This window comes from Danio rerio, chromosome 1 (genome assembly GCF_052040795.2).
Source record: "Danio rerio strain M-AB ecotype USA chromosome 1, GRCz13ab, whole genome shotgun sequence".
Classification (NCBI taxonomy): domain Eukaryota; kingdom Metazoa; phylum Chordata; class Actinopteri; order Cypriniformes; family Danionidae; genus Danio; species Danio rerio.
The window spans coordinates 21074700-21095000 of NC_141021.1; the positions used below are offsets into that span (position 1 = coordinate 21074700).

The following is a 20301-nucleotide window of genomic DNA, read 5'->3' on the forward strand; positions in this document are numbered from 1 at the left end:
GCCTCCCGAGATGAAGAAGACATAAAAGCAGTGGTTTTTCATATTTATGTAGGCTAGAAAATAATATGTTTTGTAATATTTTAATCCTTTATATTTATATTCTATATCTATTCTTATTATATCCTATATATATATCCTTAATATTAAAATTTTTTCATATGTAAAGATATTTGCCTATTGCTCTCTTGTGCATATTAAGCAGTGCGCAAGTGAGGTGCAACTCTGCGCCGGAGTTTAGACCGGGTTAGTTTTGGTCTAATGAAAAATCTATTATAGATTCTCAAAATAGCAACGCGCCAGCTGTGCACCTCAGAACGCCTTCCTTTTTAGACCAGAATGCCTATGGGCGCACAAATGAGCGCTAATGCATTTGCTATTTAAACAGCGTAGCGCAACACCTCAAAACGACTCTTGCGCCAAGCTGAAACTACCAAAAGAATATTGCGCCGCGTCTTGCGCCCCACTGCGCCGGGTGTATGATAGGGCCCTTAGTATGATTACTATCGTTTCAGTTTTCTTTAATGAACAGGAAGAATAGCATTTATCAGAAATGTTGTAAGATTATAAATGTCTGTCACTTTTGATCAATTTAAAGCATCCTTACTAATAAAATATACATTTCTATAATTTCTTTTAAAAAGAAAAAACACTTAGTATTGGTACAGTCAGTGTACAATAATGTATCATGTTCCAAAAGATGCCAAAAGTTCAGCTGCGAAATCACAGTAATACACATTTTAAAATATATTCCAATAAAAACTAATTTTATTAAATAGTAAAAACATTTAACATTTTTACTTATTTTGCTGTACTTTGGAACAAATAAATACAAGCTTGGTGAGCAGAAGAGGCTTCTTTAAAATCTTTTTTTTTTTTTTTTTTTTTTAACAAATCAGTGTTTTGAGACTTTGACATGCAAAGTGCATAATCAATAAATCATGTTCTAATTTTAGATAAACTGGAATGGATTTGATACTTTCCTTTAGAGCCCTTTTATCCAATGATGTAAACTGTATACTATATCATTATACTGCCCACAGAGCACATCATTTGCAATCTTCCTCACCTCCTACAGCTGACAGCAGCTGTTGCAGTAAGTCAATGTAAATGTAAACTGGATTGGCGTCTCCTCCTTTAGTGGCTGAGGAAAGAGAAGCTTCATTGGACAGTAATGACTGAACATAGCGGCCAATAAGAGGAGCATCATCTTGCATGTCCATCAAGCTCTGAGATGTGGGTGTGGCTCCAGAACTGTGAGCTAAACACATTCGGAGATAAAGAACTATCTGTGGAAATAAAAAACACATTTGTTCAGTTCAACATATACCTGTAGGACACACTCACTAAGTAAAATATCATAGGAAATCTAATTTATGAAGACTGTTAATTTACCTCTGAATATGTTGCAGGATTGAAAGGCAATGTGGAAGTGCCAACGATGTATTTTGCAGGAGTCTTTAATCTCTGCGCAGCCTGTAACAAAACAAGTAAAAGGTCAGCCTTGTAGTTGAAGTCAAAATTATTAGTTATTTTTATGGAGAATGTCCTATGTGTATTATTTCAGCTAGAATAAAAGTAGATTTACATTTTTTTCATTATACACTGAAAAAAGTGATTTAAAGATGATTTTGTGGATTTACTCATTTTTTTGTAGTTAAGTGCTTGTAAACAATTTATTTGGGCTGAATTTAAACAAATTAAGTGGAACAGTATTTAATTTAATTTGCTTGTTTAAATTCAATACATATAAATTATTTGCAACAATTTTGCAGACACCATTTTCTTCAGTGTACAGCAACTTGCTTAATTACCCTAACTTGCCTAATGAACCTAGTATTAAGCCTTTAAATTGCCCTTTTAGCTGAATAATAGTATGTTGAAAAATATCTAGTAAAATATTATGTACTGTCATCATGGCAAAGAAAAAAGTTATTAGAGATTATTGAAACTATTTTATTTAGAAATGTGTTGAACAAATCTTCCTTCCGTTAAACAGAAACTGGGGAAAACAAATATACAGGCAGGCTAATAATTCAGAAGGGCTAATAATTCTGACTTGTATATAAATTAGTATAAACACATAAGATGGTACATCTTCCCTGGTTTTATAAATAAATCACTGCACTAAACATACTCGGATCAGAGGATTCTTTTGTGGTAAAAAGAAAAAGCAAACACACACAGTAAAAAATGTACAGGGGTCTCTTGTTAATCCTGGGAGTTACGCTCTAAAAATAATCTGCAATAGTCCGAAACCCACAAAGTAGTCAGATTTATTTTTTACAATTATTATAGATGTTTTCAGGCTGTAAAATTTCTCACTACACACTTTATACAATTTTCTCAGTTAAGCATTAACATTTTCACTCTTTTCTCTCTTGTTTAAACACTCTCGAAGTTCAAACCTTTGTAGAAAAATAAGTCCAGTATTGTAGAATGAAACAACAGATCATAACCATTTGATCTTCATTTATTTATTCCATAATGGCACCCTACATTGCGTAACTTCCTTTAGCATGTCCAGAAGTTCAACTTTTTGTGCGATGGTTAGCATCTTCCTCTGTGTTTTTGGTGCTACCGCAGGTACATTTTAGTGCAGATATGACATTGTGTGGAGAAAACTTGCAAACATACAGCAGCACTTCAGGGTCACACTGCTAGCGCTCAAAGATTTATGTAAATTTGGCAAGCTGAACACATTCTGTGCTTTACAGGAGACACGGTACGGAGGAGATGGATTGACAATGGTCTACAGTAAAACAGGACGCAAAAGACAATGCGTTGTAAAAAAAAAAAGCATGACAAATTGCACAAAAAAATCTGCGAAACTACAAAAAGTAAACTGTGTTATAGCGAGGGACCACTGTATTTTAAAACCTTAATTTCAGAAAAGCTTTATCTGATCTCTGAACTTTACTAATCAAGTACTCTTCTAAAAAGCCAACTTTATTTTATATAAATAAAATCTACTGCCTGACAAAAAAAAACTAATGCATAAATGAAGCAACTAAGTCAATGACCATTAACCAAAATCAAACTACTAGTAAAATAATAAAAAAAGTGGCTGGCTGCAAACACGTGACATGGTTCAACCAGCAGAAATAATACATCAATTATGTGCTTTAAGATGTTGGACTAATTTGTTATGGGACAGATTATCATTAAACATTAAAATTAGCATTTATTGGCTGATAATGATATATCCACCAATATATCAAGCATCCCTAATACAAACTCAAATATAATGTAATTCAGATCGGTTAACAATGCAGGATTAAATCAAATGTAACCCAAGACCCATTTTAGGGCACGACACACAAAAAGATATATCAAAACAATCACCTTTTCCTGAATGTAGCTGACCATCTCTGGAAATGACGGCATGGGTCTTGACCCCTCCTTCTCTGTCTTTGTAGAAGGGAGAGACCTGAGAGCCCGCTGAGCCTCCCCAGCCACTTCCTCACGGCTACAAACACAAGCCATATGGTGTATACATTTTCATGACAACACAGTTAAGAAAAGAAAACTTAAAGAGCAGATATATACTTACGGATCTCCAGCAGCCAGAAGCAAGAGAAATCTAGAGGCTACATGATCAGGAGCAAACACTGTGCTGGCAAATTTCATTGCCACCTGACGCACCTGTACCTCCGGCTAACACAAAGACAAAATTGAAGGATAGAATATCAGATATTATTATTTAATCATAAACTTAGATTTGGCTTTAAACTAAATTCATTGTTAAATTAAAGCTGAAGTGTATAATTCATGTTTTACGTGTTTGTCTAAGTAAATAGCAAACCTTTGTGATATATGCAGCCACAAGTGCTTCCATCAGGTTCAGAAGTGCCCCCTGAAGATTAGCGTATGCTGCCACCATCATAGACAAGGCCTCTTGTATGGCCAATCGCACATCAGCTTCCTCCTGTTTATCCATTGAAATAAAGTAAAAATTTATACAAGTCATGCTGTAATAAGTGTATAACGGCTTTCTGAAATTTGAATCAAACAAACCTTGCACATGGACTCAAAAAACTGCTGTACCAATGCAATGTCTTTTGTGAAAAGCTGAGGCATCCGACTGTTGAAACAAAGAGAGGGAAAAAAAATGGAAACATTATTTTCGGTCTAACTTCATTTACCTAAGTAAATTATGCTATTTTTCGATTTTTTTTTTTAATTTACAGAAAAAAAAACTATAATATAATATTAGGTCACAATTTGCAATAAGGTTCCATAAGTTAATTATTTACTAGCGTGAACAAAGAATGAACAATACCTGAACAAGATTCAGTTATCAAAGTTTACTGTACATAGTTTACAACTACCATTTACTAATGCATTTTTAAAATAGATTGCTTGCTTCCTTGCTTAAGATAAAATATGCTTGCTAACATGAATGCTTTGAATTAACAAGAACTTGCATTAAACAACTTTATATGCATTAATGTTGAAAAATATGAATAAATACTGTAATAATTGCATTGTTCATGTCAGTAAATATATAAACTAATGGGACCTTATTTTAAAGTGTTACCTATTATTTTAGAAAAGATTTCTATTACCTTGAAAGTTTTCCAACAGCTGAATAGGCCATACATAGTAGCTTGGGGTCCTCATAATAAAATCATAAAAAAGGTAACTTTGAGAGATAGGTCAAAGACAACATTTCCAAGCATTAAAACCGCAATGTGTTATAAATCAGTTATGTCATGTCTAATTTAAGTTTTTCTGAACAAATAAAAGACATTCATACATTTTACTTAATTAGTTTAAGATTTTAGATTTAGTTAAAATGTAGCCACAAAAAAGTTTATTTACAAAAATGTCTTGTAAGGCATATATATTAAGCAACATGTCTTGTCATCTAATAAAACCATTAGGTGACATGACAGTGCAGCCACAAAATACTTGATTATAATTTGAAATCTTTATATATTGTCACTACGCTTTAAAACAGCAGACTTTATCCATTTGTCAGCATGTAGCTTTAAGTGATTTCAAATATAATACAATTTAGAATGATCACTTATTCTTTCTTAACTTTTAATAAGTCCTGGTCAGAATAAGTCAATTGTTTGGTTTTTACACAAATATATCTGTTACACTGAAATATGATGGAAACTTGTTTAACTCATTTAAAATTTTGACATGTTATTTTCAAAAAATATATACCTTTATTTTTATTTAATATGTGGGTTGTTTTTAAGGACATCTCATCTTTGACCTATGTACTGACAAGTCACAATTCCAGTAACAACTAAAATTCAATCCCTCAGCATGCTTTCATACCTCTTTATATTCATTGATAAGCTTGGTAAGTCCATTCAGCAGCATCAAACCCAAAGGTTTGTTGGTATCAGGACACCTTCAGATTAAAGCACAATTATTATCATTACAATATATAATGTACACCTGTTTACAGAAGCACAATAGGCAACCTGACACAAATTCTCACTTAAAAATACAGCACTTTGAAAAATTAAGTTCTGATCACATAACAACCTATAGGAAATGCTTCACTGTAGTAAATGCGTCTCTTACACCATGCATATATGATGCACAAACTGCAGAGTGAGGGACAGGAGTTTGTTGTTGGTGTTTGCTCCGAAAAGTCCATCATATACAACCTGAACAAAACAGACCACTATCAGTCTCTCTCAGCGTGCATTTCAGCTGCATTCACTTTCTTCCTGTCAAACGAAATCATTCTGACCTGTATATTCGCAGGAAAGCATTCAGCAGCCAGCCTGGAGCGAAGAAGATGAGGAAGAATCTTCATCTTAACTCTGGTGCTGACCGGCTCATGCTTCAGCTCCTGCTTCACTGTGGCACCCTGCGTAAAAACACATACACACACACACACACAAAAAAACAAAAAAAAAAAAAAAACACAAAACCCAGTCATACATCTCAATGAATAAAAACATAACGATATTTGAGCACCCATGTGTACATGTACTTACTTTAGTTTTAAGTGGAATATCACCCAGGTAAACTTTATACATTCTGTTGATAATGAGTGGATTGTTCCAGTCAATAATGCTGCAGTTCAAATGAAAAAACAAGAGATGAGTTTCATTATTAAGTGTTGATGGTTTTATTTGTCATTTTATCACAGACGGCCTCACCTCTGCTTGCTTTTAAGTTCCAGATCAGCTGCTGTAGCCACACTGTGTCTGGTGTCACTTGATGCCACCACTAAATGAATGACTGTCTCCACTTCAGGTACCTGCTCAGCCTCTATGAACTTCACAATCCCCAGCTTACACTGGAAAAAGAATGGGGAATGAGATTATCTGAAAAGCCACAGAAAGGGTATACTGGAACTAGGGACGTCAATTTTAAATGCTTAAATTAAAGATTAGCCATTAACTTTAATGATGGAAGCTGTGTTTACTTTGTTGGTGTATTGTCACCGGTATAACAAAATTGTAAATCACACTCAAAATATGGCTGCACGATGTTGGAAAATTTTAACATTGCAATATTTTTTTTTCCTCTGCAAATAAATACAATTGCACATGGCTGAAATAGCTCTATAAATTCGGATGATTTTGTGGGGGACTGAAATATATTTTTATGCAAGTTATTATATACAGATGATAAACAAACTACAGTTAAATATTAAAGTGAAATAAACAGTGCTTTATGGGTTTCAGAAATTGAATAATCAAAAGTAAAATAACACTGCATAGTCTTCATCATATAAATGATTCAATAAAATGCATCTTTACTAAACTTCTTTATGCACTATTAAAATGCTTTAAACTCTCTTAAACAAGGCCACAAGCCTTAAAACAATTTGCAGATAATAAACATTCACTCTACTATCACTAAATTCTGCAGTGTTTCCTCAAATCTCGTGTTTTGACCTGTGGTTTCTCGTCAAATATAATCCTAACTAAACATTGCATATCTTGCGATGCGACTATTGAGGACATACACTAAAAAACTGTAAATAGTATAAATAATTGATCATTTAATACAAGCATTTAATGTTTACATGTAATATAGCGTGCTAATTGCATCATTTTATGTGTACAAAGCAAACTTCTCATAACTAAAAACTTGTCTTTGCCAAGGTGACAGAACAGATTTTACTAATTGTTAAAAATACTTGTGTTTAAAGTGCAATTTAAAGCCTTAACTAGGTTAATTAGGGTAAACAGGCAAATTGAACTAAAAGATATGTGACTTTCTCGAGAATAAACATACAGTATTATAGGAAAAATGAACAAAATTTTATTATTTATATTTTTCATGTTAATGAGATAAATGTATATGATGGCTTAGATCAGCGGTTCTCAAACTTTTCTCATCAAGTACCACCTCAGAAAAAAATTGTCTCTCCAAGTACCACCAAAATGAGCAGTATTGAAATACAGTCGCGTAGTAAGCCCAGTAAAGCAGCTAGAACTCAGCACAGTTAAAAAAACGTGGCAGATTACCTCAGAAATATAGGCTATATGTCATATATGACATATTATATACATCATTTTTGATACATTTTTAAATGTGTGTAGCATGTACATGACATATTTAATTTCTCCGCGTACCACTAGAAGGAAGCCTGCGTACCACTAGTGGTACACGTACCACAGTTTGAGAACCACTGGCTTAGATAATACGGAAATTACTTTCAGATAGTTAATAAGATGCCTCAAAAACATCTATAATAATGTTTAATCAACAACTGAAATGATAATGTGTATGCGCCGTTTAATAAATAACTGTCAATACATTTTTTGCATCATACAAAAAAAATAAATAAATAAATTATCGAACAACACATTTTCTTAAAATCCTCACCTGCTCCAGTTGCTCTGGGCTCCACTGAGCTTCTCCAATCACTCTTTTAACTGCATAAACACTCATTCCTGGAGGAGGTTGAGGAAGACCTTGTGTGGCTGTGGCTCCGGCTCCAGAGCCCCCTTGTGGAGATGAGGGGGCCGGACGACTAGGAGGTTCATTTAACACAAACCTTTAAACAAGCAAGAGTTTATGAGGTTCAAGTAATCAATATTCATTACAACTATGACCTTTTATACACATCTAATTGACATACCCATAAGGCATCAGAAGAACATCAAGCATGAACTCTAAGAGGAGATGTACAGTTTTGGGTCTCTCCGTCAGGACAAATGGGGAAGCTTTAGACGGTTCTGATGGATATTTCATATGATACAGTGTAGGGATCAGCAGGTGCATTAAACTAGAGAGAAAAGAGAAAGACAAGAGTTATTTAGTAAATAAATAAATGCATATACATGTACACAGCAAGCATTTTTTTTAAAGAAATGTATACTTATTAATTTTAATATTGTCCTCCTAATCCTTTTTTTTGTTACAAAAACAAACAAGTATACATTTCTTTTCGTTATTGTGTTTGTTATTTTATTCATTAAAGAGTCTTAAAAAATACATTACCAAATTAACGTAAAATAAAAAAAAAACATTTGAAAATATTTTACAATAGAAAATATTTTTATAATAGTTATAACATCTACATTTATTTTACTACATTTAAAGGGCCATGAAACCCCCTCGTTTCAGCAGTGTGTTTTCACACCTCTACTTTGGAAAAAGTCCGAAAAGTGGGCGTCAAGCTCAGTTTAGGGGGGAGTGTCGGAGGAAGAAAAGAGGCTTGGTGTGGCAGTGTCTATTTGGGCGCGCTGAATTTCAGAGTCAAAACACACAACCACAGCGGACAATGTGACTGTTTACATGGACATCTGTTGTCGAATTATTTGCCAAATTATTAAATGGTGGACTTTAACTGCAGTTTGGCTCTTTCATTCAGGGAATTCATTCATGTCCCTTCCGACAAACGAGATATTTGACTCGAGGATCTGCTCTAAGCGTGTATTTTTCATGCAATGTTTGATACCGCACGGCGAATGAGAGAAAAAAAACCTCCGCATTTCCCGGAAGCTTAGATGCACACGGCAGGTAGCGTCAGAAAGCGTTATTCCCCGTTAATATAAGCGTTATTATAAAGTGTGTTATTCCGGTCACAAAATCCAACACGAGGTTATAGTTTGGTTGTAACTGTTAGTGCTAACTTGTTTACACTGATGCAATAGTTTGTTTGATATGAATAAAATACGAACTGAATAAACAAAGAGCACTGGTCGCTCACTTACCAAATCTGTAGAGACAGGACAATCACCAGCAACTAGAGCCGCTTCTTTATTTAGAGGAGACTACAAGCGAATCCAGATCTCAGCGTTTGTAGATGAGAACAGCTCTCAGGTAAACAATGTTAATCCACGCGTGAGTCTGAGCTCTCACAGAGAGAAAATGAAAACGAAACTTAACGGCAGCAAACAATAAAAGCAACACTTCACGCTTGTTTTGCCAACACAACGTGGCATCTCTGCCGTCTACACTCTGACAGTAATGAATATTAATGAAGTTGCACAATAGAGCGCGCTGATTGGTTTGAACCAAGCCTTACTCATGCATTAATGCAACATACTGTAAGACGTAATAAGACTCACTCTGGCACAGACGCCCAGTCTGCACGCTGGAATACAACGCTATTATGTCATGGCCGTGACGCAGCTTCAAAACTTCGTTTCAAACCGGAAGTACGAATTTGCTTAAAATAACGCAAAAACAACCAATTTACACTTTTTAGTGAAATATAGGTGTCCTAATAGTGTTTTTAGCAGTGTGGGACACATATACCACTGTCAACAGATCAAAAAATGTGTTTTGGTGTTTCGTGACCCTTTAATTGTAGCTGTTAATGTATTTTTAAATACAAAATATAGTACAAATACAAAAAAATGCTCTGATAGAAACAAGACACTTATAAATAATATAAACATTTATTTTCTTAATGCACACATACAAACATTTATATTTATTTATTCCATATTATGATAATGAATTAAATGTGTTCATAACCACTCATTTTAATAAAGCTGAAACTAACCTATCCTGCTGGGGCTGTGGTTTGCCCTCCATTGCTGTCAGAAGAGTGGGTGCAAGCTCACACTGTTTGGACACCTCCAATCTGGGATACCCCATCTTTATATAGATGATAGTGAAATTCTGCAAGCACAGAAACAGCCAGTCATCAAAATGATGGTCTTTATAATATGGAAACATAAACCGCTTGCATAAAAATCATGACCCATGTGAAGATCAAGTCACAAATTTCGAGCATTGAAAGCGGTGATAGTGATATGTGCGTGTTTGCAATCGTACCGTGACAAAAGATGCAGCGGATGGATCCTGATACTGAACCAACAGCGTCTCTACAGGCAGCTGGATCTTGGGTCGACTCTTTATTCTTTTGTTCAAGTGAACCAACAACTCCATAACCTGGAAAGTGCAATAACAAAGTCCAGATATTTCAACTGTTATTGAAATCGTTCCCATGGCCACTACTAAGTGAATATGTATCTATTAGCATGTATAAACATATGATATATGCACAAAACATTTATTTTCCTTTTTTAAATAATTGAAGTGGATATAAACCATAACAAAAAACAAGAGCAGGTCCAGACTACAAACTCACCTTAAGTTACAATTACAAAACATAAAGTTGTAGGTAACAAGTGATAGTAACTTTTAACAACATTAATTACAAATGTCAAATAGTTTATAACACAAAAAATATTGTTAATAATTAGTGAGTAAAAGAACCAAGCTAAATTTAAAATACGTTGTACTTCATATGTTTTCTGTTACTGGTTTACTGACCCCTAAACTTAAAACCTGCTTCATTACTAAACAGTTTACACACTTACTTTTTTGCGAACCCCCTCTTGCACACTTGATAGTTTGAGGAGGACAGGAGGCAGGAACTTAGATATAATGTCCTGCAACTGCTCGTCTGTTTCAGCATGACCCAAGCGTAAAAACACACGCTCCAACTGGTCTATATTGAAAAAACAAAACAGAAGTGACAGATAGGTTAGTGTTTAAAACGAAACATGACTACCTAACCCAAATTCACCTGGATGGAAACATTTGTATATAACGTTACCATATATTTCACGTAAGTTTCCATGTTAATTATAAGAAACGCCGATCTTTATTCAAAAACTTTATTAAAGAGACAATGAGAATGACTGCAACGCATTCATGTCCCTGACAGAAGTGCATTTTACCGGTTCTCTGTGCAAGTATAAACAAATCAATTTTATTTACAACTATAATACATGCTTGTTATGAACAATAGACAATAAACGAACTGTAAAAATATTAAAACAGTAAAAAAAGAGAAGTTCAAGTCGCTTCTTCGTTAGCCTGTGAGCTGAATAGCATCACTGCTAACTAACGTTAACGTTTATTATCTGCGTATTTATTTCATCCGCTGCCATTAAATGACAACCAACCCCGGTCCACTATGACATTCATATAAGGATAATTTCACAATACACAAAGACTGTAGCGTCGTCTAACAGAGATAAACAGATTAAAAGTACTTTCATTTTGGAGCATGACTGAGCATTGGGCCTCTAGTAAGCACATACTAGCCGGTTAGCTGCCAAACTGACATCCAATTTACAAATATTGTTTTCTGTAATCACCGGTAAGCAAACAGACAGCAAGGCGAACTCGGTCATTAAATGAGTGGTCGCTTGTAAAAAGGGTTTTGAAAAGCAATCTGCAGAAATGAAGAAATAAAGCATATATAATGAGTTAAACTTACTGAGCTCGTCCTGCGCAGCCATGTTTGAAGTGAAGTCACCAGCAGCAGCAGCACTGCCACTCCTAACAATCTCTCTCTCTCTCTCTCTCTCTCTCTCTCTCTCTCTCTCTCTCTCTCTCTCTCTCTCTCTCTCTCTCTCTCTGCGCCGTTATACTCGAGCTAGTTTACATTTTTATTGATATTTACCTTTGATGAAAAATTCTGCAATGCAATTTTTTATCCTGAAAGTCGTGTCAGGCATCATATCAGCAAATGAATAATTTTCAAGGTCTCTGGTTATTAGTTTCATGAAGATTTTTAGCACATTTCTAAAAATTGGCACTTTCACTGTTGATTTAACTTTTTAAAGAAATAAAAACAGTATATTACACACAGTATACTCTCTGTGGTGATTTGAAGAGTAGTCACACAAGTAAAGTAGATTAAAAAATATTATGAAGAATGTTTGAGAAATGCTTGAGAAACAACATTTGGTTTGAATGAATGAATGAATGAACAAACGAATGACTTACCTTAGGTTCCATGCTCTATACATTAAACTTTTACAGGGAGTATGTTGATAGTTTTCTGGCTAGATCTGCAAATAACTGAACGGAGCCTTGCTGCCTTTAAAAGATGGCATTTAAAAACATTTGAACATTTTCTATACACATTCCCACAAACAAACATACAAACAAACAATAAAGAGATATTTAAATAAATGCTTATTTTACTTTTATGAATTTTTAGTTTCCAATTTATTATTAATTGAATTTTATTCAATTAATTTTACATTTTAATTCAATAGAATTGTGTTTTTTTTCAGCTTAGTCACCACAGCGCAATGAACCAGCAACTTATCCAGCGGATGCCCTTCTAGCCGCAACCCAATGCTGGCAAGCACCCACACACTCTTGCACACACTCACATACACTATGACCAATTTAGCTTATTCAGTTTACCTATACCGCATGTCTTTAGACCGTGGGGTAAACCAGAGCACCTGGAGGAAACCTATGCCAATACGGGGAGAACATGCAAACTCCACACAGAAACGTCAACTGACCCAGCCAGGGCTCGAACCAGTGACTTTCTTGCAGTGAGGCCATTGTGCTACCCATTGTGCTACCGTGCTGCCTCGTAACTGGATTTTATGTGCTGGTAAAACATTAATGAAAAACCTGCTGAAATGTTTTGTATTTTCAGAATAAAATAAAATAAAATAAAATTCACTAAGCAGCTCATAACTAAAGTTTCATGGAAAAAAAAATACATTTTACAATGACAGGCTACACAAAATGAAACTGCTTGCCCGTGACACCCAATTTCAGTCTAATGGGGATGTTTAGTGGAGGATGAGCTGTGGAAACAGTGCTTGTGTTCCTCAAATGGGAAATGAAGTTTTTCCACTTCTTAGAAAATTGATAGAAGATAAACGAAATGCAATACAATTTATTTTTGTTTTTGATACTGTACGAACATGCTCTCAGATTACATTTTTAAAAATTTCATTATGTCGTTTTATTATTATTATTATTACTATTATTATTATTAATAATAATAATAGTAATAATAATAATAACAATAAGAAGAAGAAGAAGAAAAAGAAGAAGAACCAGCATGTACAGTTTTCTTATACAACAAAATCACTTCATATTCTTAACAAGAATGGAATGAATGAGAAAAAAAAGAGAAAAAAACATATGAAAGCATATACTCATTCATTTATTTTCTTTTTGACTCAGTCCTTTTATTTATCTGGGGTCGCCACAGTGGAATGAACCACTAACTTATCCATCATATGTTTTGCACAGCGGATGACCGTCCAGCTGCAACCCATCTCTAAGAAATATCCATAAACACTTATTCACACTCATACGGACAATTTAGCCTATCCAATTCACTTATACTGCATGTCTTTGGGCTGTGGGGAAAACCGGAGCAAACGGAGAAACATACAAAACATGCAAACTCCACACAGAAATACCAACTGACCCAGCCGAGGCTCGAACCAGCAACCATCTTGCTGTGAGGCGACAGCACTGCCTACTGCACCATTGCGTCACCTTGGAAAGGGTACATAATTATCTAATTACATACAAATATATTACACATTTTTTCAATTTTAGTTATTAATAAGAGTTATTAAGCACGCAAAAATCTTAAAGGAGGAGCATATATTAACTGTTGATTGCTTCTCTATTTTTAGACATAGAAATCACTTTTACATACATTTGAATCTCTTTTTCTAGCACCATGAAGATGAAGATGTCTGCTTTTGGCTTACTTGGATTTATGTATGTGACATTTACATAATAATAAAATAAAGTTTATAATAAAACCAGCATCTTTTAAAGATTGATCCTTAACACAATAACCCAAAGTCACATGTTTATAAGATTAGTAAAAATATTTAAAAATAGTATGAGCAATAAAAGATTCAACACTAATCCAAAAAAGTCGAGTATATTGGCAAGACCAAAATAAATGTGAAATAGTTTCATTAAAGCCTTCACAAAAGCTGCATTCTAAATCAATATCTATTTTAAATGTTGTCATTTTTGTCAATAATTTCATTATTTTACTGCAGTGCTCTGATGACTAACAAGGACTTTTACTTTGAATGTGAAGCGCTTGCTATTTCCTGTGCAAACAGTAATTGTAGATTTTTAATAAGATAATTTCACTAGTGAAACAAATTTCGGTCAGATGTTTGTTTGCAGATGGAGAAGTTTGAGTGGAAAGTAACATTTGCAAATTTGTGATTTGCAAAAAAAGCATTTTTTACACAAATTATCTGAGAGCCCCTTACCAGATTAACATAACGCTAGTTTGCTTATTATTAATAACTAAATAGAGTCTTTATTTATATATTTTAGTAAGTCTGTTGGCAAGAATCGCCACAACATAAACACTATAGGGGATGTTGGTCATTATTAGCTTTGCCAACAGCAAACGCGCGTGGCATGGAAAAAGATGCAGAGATAAATATCACGTGCATCTGCACAGCAAAAGACATGTTGCTAAACAACTGTGTCAGACAAGAGGGAAAAGTTGTCGTTGTCGTCCGTAGAAGATCATCCCCGCCTCCGTATGAATATGCGTGATCCCTGTTTTCCACGCCTTCAAAAACAAGAGAAATTCGCCAAGAAACACGAGATTTTGACCGGATGGGAGCTTTGTTTCTTCTCGTTACGCAAGAGAAAAGGGCAGCGATGAGCTCTACATCTGATCAAATGCTAGCTGGAAACAGTATTGTCCGAGGTAGGCTCGTTTGTTTTTGCAGTGATAATGGCAGCGTTGTGTGTTAGTCGCGCAGTTACGAAGTTGCCGTTGCTAAATCGATATTGTGATATTGTCGTTTGCCATATATTCCTTTCCATTTAAATTAATTCAAATGCATTTGTGACCGTTCGCATTACTGTGCTCATTTTGCGACCTGTGTTGTTTCATTGCAAGCAGGTCTCTGCGTTTTGATGGTGTCTCATCCAAATTATTTGCTAAAAATAAATATGTTGCGTTATATTGCACGTTGATTCTGTTGTAAATATGCCTGCATTCGTTGTCTGATTGCATTCTGTAGTTGAACCCTTTACATTTTTTTCAGTGACATGTTTTGACACCTGCTATAATATATAAAATATATATATATAAAAAATTTAATTATTGTTTTCATAAACAGATTCTGATGAAAGGACCAGCGGTTCACCTTTGACCTACAACATGTTATTTATCTGTAAATAGATGCTTATTGTAAAAAAAAAACAGCTTTATTTTTTTTAAATGATACAGTGCATCCCTTTATTTGTTGATCAATGTAATATTGTACTTTTAAAAGTTAAAAAATCATCTTAAGCTTGCAGAAACATTACCATTCAAAAGTTTGGTGTCAGTAATATCTCAGCTGCTGTCTTTATTTTCGCTCACTAAGCTTCTCAACATGGAAAATAATTAGAAAAGTCAGCCATCACATTATTATTATTTTTTTTTTATATATTCAAATTAAAAACTGTTATTGTGTATTGAAACTGTTATTTTGAGTTCCCCAATATTATTGATTATATTGAATTTCTGATGAATGTGCCCTTAGTGATGAGACAAGTTAAATTTGTACTCGTCCCACATTTTTTAAAATAGTAATGAAATTGTATTTGAAAAAACAAAACGTTGATAACAAATGTTAACATTAGTTTGCAGTGAGGCTATATTTAGCTTATAGGCTAACAATTAAGCGAACTGAAGTATTTAGCATCTTTGTGAGAAAAATTTTGATCACTCCTTATGCACTAGACAGATTTTTTTGTCCAATCAATTGCTATCCCATAGGGCTACACTATATATAGTTTTACCATAGATATGACATTGTAGGAATCTGCAAGTCACATTGCAGGATGTCAAGCAATTTCAAAGGAATTTAAACCATTTGGACACAATATGTTATAAAGTTTGCCACTTTAACAAAGATTGTTTAATTTTACAATGAAAAATATGCTTTGTTATTTTACATTTGATTATTGAATTTCTGTACCTCTATACACTTAGTCTTCGCTAAAAACCGTAAAGCACTGTTTATTCAATTTTTAGCTTTGTTCTATTTTTTTAAATTCTTGCTTTTATGTATTTTATTTTGTCTATATATATTGTGTATAATTTTGTATGTTTTATGCAGATACACTCCAGTAAAACACAATCTAATCAATTAGAAATTCTTTTCAAGTAGAGTAATCTTGTGAAATATTTATATTGAAATATAAATCGCAGGAAAACTAAATATTGCAAAGTCAGTTTTATTGTGTAGCCCTGCAATCCAGAATGCATTTCCTGCAAGTATAACGTTATATCTGAAATTTATAATAATACAGTTTAAGGAAGGACTGAGAGGGACAAAAAAAATTGTCAGTGATGCTTTCAATTAGAATGACACTTTTCTACTCTAAAGCTGTTTTACAGTGTTTTTGTTTACTTGTGAATGTCTGACCTTGATAGAGTGATTAGAGGAAATGAACCAAAGAATATTTCCATATCAAAGGTGTACCTATTTTATATTAGCACCTAGTATCTACAAATTGTGTAATCACATTTTCACCTTGAAAAGTTATTTCAAATGCTTTCAATTTCAACAAGAAATATATCGGCACAGGAAATAAACCAGTAAATACAATGATAAATATATTTGATTTTATATTTAGGTGATCTGCCCAGGTGAGGTGGTGTGGCGCTGACCGATATGGAGGTGGGAGACCTGCCTGTCGAGCTTTGGCGCCTCATCTTGGCCTACTTGCCTCTGCCCGATCTAGGCCGCTGCTGTCTGGTGTGCAGGGCCTGGAGGGAGCTCATTTTGAGTTTGGATAGTACACGTTGGCGCCAGCTCTGTCTAGGATGCCCTGAATGTCGGCACCCAAATTGGCCTCGCCGCCCCCACCTGCCCCCGGCCTCCTGGAGAGAGGCTCTCCGTCAGCACGCTCTTGCCAGTCGTACTTGGACCCAGAACGGCTCAGACCTCCACTCGTCTGCCTGCCTCCACCTCTTCCGGCGGAGGAAAGACCGCAGGGTTTGGCATGTTGCTACTGTGGCGGGGGGCGGATATGAGAGTCTCAGGGGGGCACTGGCTGTGGCTGGCCCGTATGACAAGGTGGTGCTCCATCCGGGTGTATATGAGGAACAGGTGGAGGTGGCTCTTAAAGTGCCTGTGGAGATTGTTGGAATGGGCAAGCTGGGGGACGTGTCATTGTTGGTGAGCTTTGATCAACAGTGCCCAACGGCGAGGCTGTGCAATGTGGTCTTTATGCCAGCCTGGTTTTCACCTGTAGTTTATAAGGTGAGTCTTGATACTTAACAGCTGTTTATATTTCACCATAAACATATATACAGTAGTATTTGGCATATTCTAGACCAGGGGTCTCAAACTGCTGGCCCGTAAAGTTTTACTGCTGGCTGAATTGAACTTGTTAAAGTAAATGTAAATATATACATACTTTCCCCATCTTTGTTGTAGTTTTACAAAAAAATAGATATTGAGAAGAACAACTTCTAGTAAAAAGTCACCAAAATTACCCAGTCAGCTTTCTGCTGTCTTAAGGCTGATTTATACTTCTGCGTCAAACGCCGGCGTATGCTACGGCGCTGACGCATAGCCCTTCGTCGTGGCCGTCGGCGTCTGACGTGCACCTCTCAAAAAATGTAACTACACGTCCCAACGACGCGTAGCGTAAGCTTTGTGATTGGTCGGCTTGGTAGCGCTGACGAGTCTGGGCGGGACCGAGAGCCGTGTGAATGGTGCGAGCCTGATGGAGCGATTGTTTACAAGTGTGGATCCGGATGGAAAATTTTGTTTTGTGTTTACCTCATAGTTAAAGTTGTTGCACGTCTGCCGGTTCCTGCCTCAAAATGAGCGAGTTTGAGCCACTTGTACATCCCGGAAGTGTTCGGGAAAAGCAAAACAGCAGTGAAGAAAGTCGACACAGAGGAACATTTACACCTCACTGCCAACTAGGGTTGTAACGGTATGAATTTTTCACGGTATGATAATCGTCTAAAACAATACCACGGTTTGACGGTTTCGCGGTACACGGTATGTTACAAATGTTACAAAATAATAGAACAGTGAAGCAAATTTGACTTTTTCCAAATAATATATTTTTAGTTACTATAAACAACACCACTTACAATGAACAAATAAAAATAAGAAAATAATAAATAATGTGTCAAAGTCCAAATAAAGTCCAAATAAACATGGTGCAAATCCTCAGTAAAAAATAGATATAAATATTTACTATACTATAAATAGTTACATAACGAAACTAGATTCAATATGGAACATCCTTAGGTTTTATGTGCCAGCATGGATATGGTTGTCTGTGGATATGGATTTGGATATGGTTGTATGCAATGCAGACAAACAGCTGCACCTTCATTTGCGTCTTTTGAAAACAGCAAGAGCAGCAGTTCGTCTTTGCTGTGTCACTGTTTTGTCATGTTTCTGTGCTGCTGTACATGCAAAAGTACTTAGTATGAGAATTATTTCATGCAAAACTTTTTTTTTTTTGCGTTTTATTTAGCCGCGCATAAATGTATGCCTATCTCTCATTCCGTGTTGTTCAAAAAGCTCGTTGTTGGTCCACAAACAAAAGCGAAACCTATGCTTATTGGTTGTGATATAGCGAGTTTGAACCAATCTGGGCATGGAGGAGGGACAATGCATCAATAAATCATGTCTGGTTTGTCCGGAGACACAGTGACGAGCGTTTCTTTGTCAAATCAGCGTTGTCAAATGTTGATGACGTAACCGCACTGATTCCGGAGCCTCTGAAAGTCCACGAATGTTATGTGATACATCACTGGAAAGCTGAGATTCTCTTCTTTATGCCAATCTTTGAATTGTATGAATCGGATCAGCGGGTCAAAAGTTATTAAACATTTAAGAGCAATACTTATTTTTAGCCGCGGGCGGCTGTCTCGGTCTTTAAGGGTTAAAACCGTTGATATGCAATTGTTCATGGTATGATAATCGTGCACGTTCAAATCGTGGTAAACCGTCATACCGGTATATTGTTACAACCCTACTGCCAACTAGCGTTTTGGAAGTGTAAATGCAGACCAACAAAGACAGCGTGCAGAAGTATAAATGCACAGCTACGGACGTTGCATGCGCCGTGGGTTACGCCGGTCACTTGACGCAGAAGTATAAACCAGGCTTTACGCTATCTGTTAAACTTTTGGTTAAGCGACAATTGATTGGGACAAAATATTAATTATTATTATTATGCCTGTTATTAAATTGTAGTATTTTCATAGCAATTTAAGCGTTACCCCTTCAATATGTACTACAAGAAACAAAAAGAAGGAGCTTTGACTGCATATACTCCGGGGAAGAATGTCTGAGTGCATCAGTTACATCAGGTTTCCGCTTTTGCTTGAATGTTAAAACAACCCTCCTATGAATTGTCAGTCATTGATATGGTCCCCAGCCAATTTGAGTTTGAGAACCCGGTTCTAGATCATGTTAAGAGGGGCTTTATCTAAATCCCCCTAAAAGTCTATGATGTATTCATTTGGCAAGTTGTCAGCATTCAATCTGTAAATGCCTCACACCTTTAAATGTTTGTCTGATCCAGTTGTTTTAGTTCCTTTGTCTCTCTGCCTGTTTCTGTCTGTCTGTCTGTCTATCTGTATGACACTGCGTGTACTTATCTATCTGCCTGTATCACCAGTTTGTTTGTTTGTGTGTCTGTCTGTATCATCTGTCTTCTGTCTGTGTGTGTCCATCATATCTGTTTGTCTGTCTGTATATCTGTCTCTGTGTATTAGTCTGTCTGTGTCTGTCATATCTATCTGTCCTTTGTCTGTAAAAACAGCGACCTTCTTGCTTTTAGGCGACAGCACTACCTACTGCGCCACTGCGTCACCCTATTATTTATAACAATACATTTTATTAACATAATTAAAATCTTGACAGGACTCAGTTTTTCTAGTGCTATAATATTGTCTATGGTCTCTTTTTTTTTTTAGACATCTTCTGGGCATGTCCAGTTGGACAACTGTAACTTTGAGGGCTGTCAACTGCATATCCGTGGTCCAGGAACGTGCCAGGCTCGTTTCTGTTCTTTCGCCCAAGGCAGCTCTGCCCATTTTCTTGGTGTGACCATCAG

At 35.6% G+C, this 20301-nt stretch overlaps 2 protein-coding genes across 7 annotated transcripts in view; one reads left to right on the top strand and one right to left on the bottom strand.

Annotated features, from left to right (window-relative positions):
- Positions 1-11715, bottom strand: part of ecpas (Ecm29 proteasome adaptor and scaffold) — a 35726-nt gene extending 24011 nt beyond the window's left edge. For 2 of the 4 annotated variants that reach the window (XR_015475825.1, XR_015475826.1), the window contains exons 1-18: positions 11675-11714; positions 10767-10897; positions 10219-10335; positions 9944-10062; positions 8069-8215; positions 7813-7984; positions 6132-6271; positions 5967-6045; positions 5717-5836; positions 5545-5630; positions 5293-5368; positions 4566-4615; positions 4015-4081; positions 3803-3925; positions 3551-3654; positions 3343-3466; positions 1393-1473; positions 1067-1286 (exon numbers count right to left, since the gene is read on the bottom strand). Coding sequence is in view for 2 of the 4 variants with exons in the window: in NM_001365155.2 (NP_001352084.2) it covers positions 1067-1286; positions 1393-1473; positions 3343-3466; positions 3551-3654; positions 3803-3925; positions 4015-4081; positions 4566-4615; positions 5293-5368; positions 5545-5630; positions 5717-5836; positions 5967-6045; positions 6132-6271; positions 7813-7984; positions 8069-8215; positions 9944-10062; positions 10219-10335; positions 10767-10897; positions 11675-11696 (1978 nt within the window). In the remaining 2 variants the exon portion in view is untranslated. 4 annotated transcript variants of the gene reach the window in all.
- A 3092-nt stretch (positions 11716-14807) lies between these two features.
- Positions 14808-20301, top strand: part of fbxo10 (F-box protein 10) — a 29196-nt gene continuing 23702 nt past the window's right edge. For all 3 annotated transcript variants that reach the window (XR_015475827.1, XR_015475828.1, NM_001135257.3), the window contains 3 exon segments: positions 14808-14917; positions 16843-17471; positions 20162-20301. The exon segment at positions 20162-20301 is cut by the window's right edge and continues 685 nt beyond it. Coding sequence is in view for 1 of the 3 variants with exons in the window: in NM_001135257.3 (NP_001128729.2) it covers positions 16881-17471; positions 20162-20301 (731 nt within the window). In the remaining 2 variants the exon portion in view is untranslated.